Genomic DNA, 7,283 nt, shown 5'->3' with positions numbered 1-7,283 from the left:
AATATTACTACAATCACATTTCGCTTAGCATAATTGTAAATAGCAACAACAATATCGCCGATGTTGAAAATTATATTATTAGAATGTAGCGCGATGGTGAAGAATAAAGTTCACTAACCCAACTCTCGACCAACCGCAGATGTTGAACGCGCCTGAACAAGTAACCGGTCAATTACACCCCTCCTTTTCATTTTGTAACAGAACCGGCCAAATAACACTACTGACATTACACAAATTCTAAATAATTGATAGTATATGTTATATATACCGGAAACCTCCTCTTATAGTTTATCATTATTTAGCGGGGAAGTCCACGATCAAACCACTGAAGAAATTCAACCAGAACTTGATTGTGATGCTTTAAGTATAGCAATGCTCACAGGCAATGCTTCAGAATGAGAGGCAGCGCCTGCTAGACATATGTATGTACGTACATTTAAAGGCTTGAAGAGGTACTCTTCACTCTTTATTTAATTCATCCATAATCCTTTTTAAAATGCCAGCCAATCTAGGGACCCTAGTACACATACGATAATTTCATGTCTACGTACGATAACAATGTTAGCATGTATATTCTACGATAATTTCCGTTATGATGCAAATTTTGAGAATTTATTTTATTCCAATCCTGATTAGCCAATAGCACGATGATTGTTTCTTTCTTTTTTAGCGGTATGTAATGGTTCTTTCCTTTCGTAGGTAACGTATGGTGTCGTTTTTGATTAATAAATTCGGTTAATATTGGAGCCACCATTATTTTTTTAAATGGATGGGGAACTACTATCTTATTTTTAATTACAAAAACCGGTAGTTTACAAATAATAAACTATAAAGCATATGCAAAAATATCAACATTACGTTTAATTTAAAAGTGATTTTGATAAATACGACAATTCTTTTCTAGAAACGATAATTCTACGTTGCTGGTTCAATAACTGCCTTACTTCAAGTTGGCGACACTGATGGTGATATCTGTTGATATTAGTTGCTGTCCTTGTCGTTTTTAGCCAATTTTTGACAATTGTTTTATATTTCTAGTCGCTCACCAAATCTATGACCTTGTCCAGGACAATAACATAACCTGGTTATCATAAACAAAAATGTCACAATCAAGTTCATCCTCAAATTCTAAAGAAGTTGCTCAGAAGTTATGGGAAATAAGCAATAAAGTAGAAAATGTGAGTTCAGTTGATGAAATATACCGGTATGACAAAAAACAACAACAGGACATCCTTGCTGCTAAACCATGGGAAAAAGAGTAAATATTTTTATTTATTAAACCTAACAGCTAATAACAAATTAAAATTTTTAGTCCATATTTTTTTAAAGATATTAAAATATCAGCTTTGGCACTACTCAAAATGGTAATGCATGCTAGGTCTGGGGGCACATTGGAAGTAATGGGGCTTCTTCTAGGAAAAGTTGATGGAAATACTATGTTTGTTATGGATTCTTTTGCTTTGCCTGTAGAAGGGACAGAAACGAGAGTAAATGCCCAAGCTCAGGCATATGAATATATGAGTTCATACATTGAAGCTGCAAAATTGGTAAGTTTAAATTAATGTGATAAATAATTTTACCATAGACCTGTATTCACTAATTGTATATACAAGGTTATTCACGTTATTCAATACAAAATATTACGTCTATGTTCCTGAATTTTTGAAAATGTTTGTTAGGGTAGTTAAAATTACTTTCCTAATATACAAGGCGTCCAAAAACTAAACAGTATTTTGGTTTTTAATATGAAACGTCCTAAATACTTTTACATTTTTAGATTCTATGATCAAAATTAAAGAGTTTCGTTAATGTTTATCTCATCCAAACTTAAGCATTGTAAAATGTTTTAATTTTTGTGAAAATGTAACAACTTTAACTTTCAAATTCACAACGTGTATTACCGCTTTTAAAACCAAATTTTATACAAGGTGTTTAAAAAGAACACCCTCTATTTTATGTCAAGTAGAATTTAATCCTTTATTGAATACTAGTATACTTTTCTGTTGACGTTTTCATGAAAAATGTATTACCCATCCCAGGAAAGGATGAACTTGCATCATTGTAGACAGAGTCATACGTTCTTAGGTACTAGCAATGCCACCATTTCGATCTAGCAGAGATGGGTGGTGCATAGCGCTATCTTTTTCAATGCTACGTTTATCGAATTATACCCTTTCATGTCTAAATTTATTTTTTTTTAGTCGACTAATGAAAGGATAGTGTACATGAAATTCTTTGATAGATTCGTACCTGTGCATTGTTTCATGGGATAGATATTACGTTTTAAAAACGTAGTCATTTCAACAAATTTAATATAATTTATCAAGTCAGCTATGATATTTTGACAGGTCAGAATTACATAAAACACAGTATAATAAGTATAAGAGAATAAAATTCTGGACAAGGCTATGAAAATACATACAGGGTGTTCCATTTGAAGAACTGGACTTACGATTGTTTAATGTTAACCAAATCTGCCATTAAATATCTAACACCTTGTATGTAATTAATCCACTTTGAAAATATGGGCGGGAAGATTGAGGGTATAGCTAAATAGCTAAATATAGCTTTCTTACTGTGAAATAGGCATGCTTTTTCGCTACCTACTGCTCTGTGATACCTTTTCTTGAAACATTAATATCTCGAAAACGGTAGATTTTAGAAGTAGGAAAGGCTTTATAAAAGTTTACCTAAAATCATAACTTCAATTTAAAACCTTCATAATATACAGGATGTATAATTTAAAATACGATTTACGCGGAAGTGCTACATAGATGTCATTATTTTAATACTCAGTCACGGTATTGTCCAAATTTTCAAAATTTAAATCGAAGTGCTCCATTATTCTTAATGATATGACCATACTTTTCTAAACCAAGTTGCACAGTTGGTTGTCATTAAAAATAAAAGAGTAGTCTTTATGCAAAATGCATAGATTAGGTTAGGTTAGGAGTCCATTTGATAATTGTTTAGATTAGGGGTCACACCTCCGAATCTCATGAAATTTCAATCTTGTACCATTTTGAACAAGAAAATATGTTTGACACGATTTGAGGTTTGAAAAAAACAGCATCCTACCGTAACCTAATCAACCCTAAACTTGTCTAACAATGGTTTATTATTTTATTTGATTACTTAGAGTCATAACAACTTTACGGTAGGAAAAGGTCGAAGTGAATATTGTCATCATAGAGACAATGTTGTCTTTGCCATGTTATTTTTTGCAAAAAATGTAAATTGTTGGCTTAGGTTTTTTCACTCATTACTCATTAGTATACAATTTATTTCATTTTTTCACAAATACATTGTTTCTGTATCTTGGATTTTTCGTATGGGTAGGTCAATTTTTTTGCTATTTTCAACACATTTTCGTGCACTGAATGCCTATTGAAGTTATTACAGGTATACTGTTATTTTTCTGGAAAATTTAATTAATTTTTAGGTTGGTAGACAAGAAAATGCAATTGGATGGTATCATAGTCACCCAGGCTATGGATGCTGGCTCTCAGGAATTGATGTAAGCACCCAAATGTTAAACCAGAACTTTCAAGAACCCTTTGTAGCAATTGTTATTGATCCCGTTCGAACCATATCTGCTGGAAAAGTATGTCTGGGAGCTTTTAGAACTTATCCAAAGGTAACAATTTACAAACATTTGTGATTTAAAAATATCATTACTTAGTTTTTGTAGGGATACAAACCAGCAAATGAGGAACCATCTGAATATCAAACTATTCCATTAAATAAAATTGAAGATTTTGGAGTACATTGCAAACAGTATTATTCTCTAGATGTTTCTTATTTTAAATCAGCATTAGATAGAAGATTATTAGATTCTCTTTGGAATAAATATTGGGTGAATACCTTAAGTTCTTCAAGCTTGCTGACTAATGCAGATTACACCACTGGTCAGATATTTGATTTATCAGAAAAGTTGGAGCAGTCTGAAGTTGCTTTTGGTAAGATTTAATTTTTGTTATTTCGTTAATTTTTGAATAAAAATATTGAAAATACAATAATTAATACAGTTTAAGTAGGAAGAACACAACAATAACAAACGAATAGAAAATATATACAAAGAGACTAGTAAATAAAAGATACAAGAAACAAAATAATATAGCAACATAGATAATAATTACTGATAACTCGAGAACAGAAGAAAATGCGTGAGCAAGCTGGATTAAACTGTGTTAGACACAGGCGGAAGTTCTGGCGTACAGAATTGATAATAACTCAAAAAAAGTATTCTATTTTCGGATCAGTTAATTCTGAACAATCCATATATGAGCATTTCTCAATCTATTTCCAAGGTTTTGTTTATCTTGACAAGACCTAATCGGAACCGGAATGATTAATTACTTTCTAACTTTAGCTATCAAATCTTCAAAGTGTTTACCAGTTGTTCACAAAATTATATTTCAATTAATTTGTCTGCCTAAGTTTTTGATTTCTTTTAAAGTTGATTTTTGGTATAAATCGCATCCGGACACAAAAGCTTACGATTTTTATACAATTATAAGCTAAGCTGATTGACGAAAACTTTGGTAGATACAGCAAAACTTCTTATACAAGTTAGTTTCAGTTCTGTATTACTTAATCAGCTGTCTGTAACTTGTTTTACTTTCCTATGAACAAATCAACCAATGTAGTTTTGGTTGAAAAGGGAAATTAGTTTCATTAATTAATCTTTTGAGTAGCCTTCTGTCTGAGTTGCATAGTTTTCATCACTTTCTCGGTGATTCGCATCCCATTTAGAGATAGCTTAGTACACTGCTGTGTAAAGTTTACTTTTACAGCCTTTAGACTCATGGTTAACAGCATATTTGAAGCATTCAAACTTATTTATTTCTAGGTCGTAGTTTCATGGTTGGTGGAACTGATCCATATGAAAAGCGCACTGAAGATAAATTATCAAAGGCAACAAAGGACAGTTGTAAAACAACGATAGAAATTATTCATGGCCTTATGGCCCAAATGATTAAAGATAGGCTTTTCAATAGTGTATCTCCAAAACCATAGACTTATGCACTATTTTTTTTGTACAACATTTGGAAATGTTTGTTTATTGCTTTTCCTCTCTAATTTCATTTCTTGAGAAAAAAAAGATTAATTTAATCCCGAGTTGTGTAATGAATGAAATAAAATTTGAATTTAATAAAAAACTGGTTTCCTCTTTTATACAATTGTNCTGCGGGTGATTATCAAAAAAAGTCAAATAAGTCTCCAAAACTTTCGCACATACCGAAAACAGGCTATGGAAGAAGCTAGGATGCAAAGTACTTTTCCTTCAAAACAAAAGATAAAATCGTTAGTAGATGAAATTTATGTTTCTCAAAAAATGTCATAAAAATCAAAAAATAATGGGTGCAACTTCTAATGAAAATAATTTAGCTTGAACAATTCTGAGCATTTATGATTTGTTCTGGATTTGCCAATTCTTGTGAAATTGCTAATAAATGTTCAAAACATTTAATTATACACAATATACCAACTTCTTTTTACTATTTCCCGTGTATTTTACGTATAGTTTGCAAAATTCGATATTGATTTATGTATTCTGTTATGACGTGGACTCTCCAATAGACCCGCATGGCCGACAATTGCGGCGGCGCCACATACTTGTTTATGGCTTGTAAGGTAGAGGTAGCTGTGATTTACGTATATGTCTAGTAAAATTAATTACTACTGTGTCAAGATAAATAAAAATGTTAGAAGTACATTACAAATCCGCCCACAAAGGGCCATGATGGAACTCCTCTTGTACTTCTTCTTGCAATGATATCTAAACAGATTAAGCTTTCCGCAAGAAATTGACCAACTGTAAAACAACTTGCTAAAGGTCCAATGAGGGGTTTGTAAGGAGTTAATGCCGTTGTCAATTTGCATGAAATTTTCTCTAATGACTTCATAACTAAGAATAAATGCCACTGCAGCAATTAAACCGAAGAGAGAATATTCAACTTCTAAAAAATCGCTACATAAATAATCCACTTTAAAAAAATCACAACAAAAAATGTAATTTAAAACGGTATGTAAAATGTCAATTTCATGGACGTGGTGATTGAAATCAAAAGATTCAAATAGTTTCAACGAATTTTCTGTCCTCAATATAATTTCATGAGATTTATTCAGCAGTGATTAACGAAATAAAGAAGTTTTTTTGAATATACTTTTTTGGCCTCTTTTCAGCCATGTTTTAGTCGGGAGGCAATGAAATTAGTCTTTTCAGCGCATGCGCTGAAGTTTATGGGCATGCGTATAAATCAGTTGTTCAATGACAATGTCTCTTCTATCATTATCAATTTCATAATGAGCTTTCCCCATAAACATAACAAAAAATAGTATACCTACCTCGGGAAGAAACAGGGTTGTCTCAGACTGCATATCTGAAATAACCCTGTTTCTTCCCTCGATACGTAATGTACTATAGATTAAGTAAAAACAAATGAGACGGTCTCAATAGTGCTCTAGCAATGCCGCAGATTGCGTAATCAGAGCAGGCTAAAAAAAACAGGACAGGTTGAAAGCCAAATTCCTACATCTTTTTATAGGCATATATTCCGTAACTCTGTTGTTGATTTTGTTTACAATAGTTATTACGTAAAATTCAGCACGTTCAAGAAGGAACTTTTTATCATACTTAGTAATCCTTCTTGTATCAACAAAACCTTACAAAACTGACTTTTTATTAATTTGTAGTTAGAAAAGTTGCGATGGTTGTCTTTCTGCTGATTAAATTTTCTTACAAATGACTCAAGCTTATTATGAGTTTGCATAATTTTAATAGCATGTAAAAAGAATCAAATATGGCATTCGTTGATGGCACGTAGAAGTCGCTGTACACTGCTAATCATTGTCACCACAGAAAAAGAAATGTCACAAATCGCTTTACTACAACCAAAAGCTTTAACAAAAGATTAAAAAAGAAATGTTAATCAATTGGAACCCTTCCACCTACATCATTCAGGTACTGTAAATCGATGGAGTTCGTAGTAGATTTGCAATTTTTTAAGACAGCAGTCAACACCTTCATATTTAAGGAATTTGCTTCCATTAAAGTCAGCAGGATTTGTTCCTATTTCATCAATTCCTGTTTCGTCACTTTACCTTTTTTTATAACTGTCCGCAGGTAATAATTTGTTCCTGATTCGTCACCTGACTACCTGAAATAAACTAGATACCTCGAAAGTACTACTCGGAAAAATTGTTTATATAAGTATTAAATTACTTTAATCCTTCATATTTATTCCAGGTCTAGGACTAACAAAAAAAGAGTAAAAATT

General features: G+C 31.9%; 2 protein-coding genes across 4 annotated transcripts in view; one reads left to right on the top strand and one right to left on the bottom strand.

Moving 5' to 3' along the window:
- The window catches only part of LOC108744506 (AP-1 complex subunit gamma-1), a 41,813-nt gene that overhangs the window by 11,555 nt on the left and 22,975 nt on the right, over window positions 1-7,283 (bottom strand). The window lies entirely within an intron of this gene.
- LOC108744508 (COP9 signalosome complex subunit 5) lies at window positions 915-5,146 on the top strand. Of its 2 annotated transcripts, XM_018480313.2 has the most exons (6): window positions 915-965; window positions 1,039-1,258; window positions 1,313-1,547; window positions 3,443-3,637; window positions 3,692-3,959; window positions 4,853-5,146. In XM_018480313.2, exons 2-6 carry the CDS (start codon window positions 1,101-1,103, stop codon window positions 5,017-5,019), a joined length of 1,023 nt encoding a protein of 340 aa, XP_018335815.1. In that variant the 5' UTR covers window positions 915-965; window positions 1,039-1,100; the 3' UTR covers window positions 5,020-5,146. The 2 variants fall into 2 exon arrangements, with proteins under 2 accessions (XP_018335815.1, XP_018335816.1); XM_018480314.2 differs by lacking the exon at window positions 915-965 and having other exon boundaries at window positions 1,167-1,258; window positions 1,330-1,547.

Source organism: Agrilus planipennis, unplaced genomic scaffold, assembly GCF_000699045.2.
Source record: "Agrilus planipennis isolate EAB-ADULT unplaced genomic scaffold, Apla_2.0 scaffold33, whole genome shotgun sequence".
Taxonomy (NCBI): domain Eukaryota; kingdom Metazoa; phylum Arthropoda; class Insecta; order Coleoptera; family Buprestidae; genus Agrilus; species Agrilus planipennis.
The sequence above is the reverse complement of the archived record's forward strand: the minus strand, read 5'-3'. Positions and strand labels throughout refer to the sequence as shown.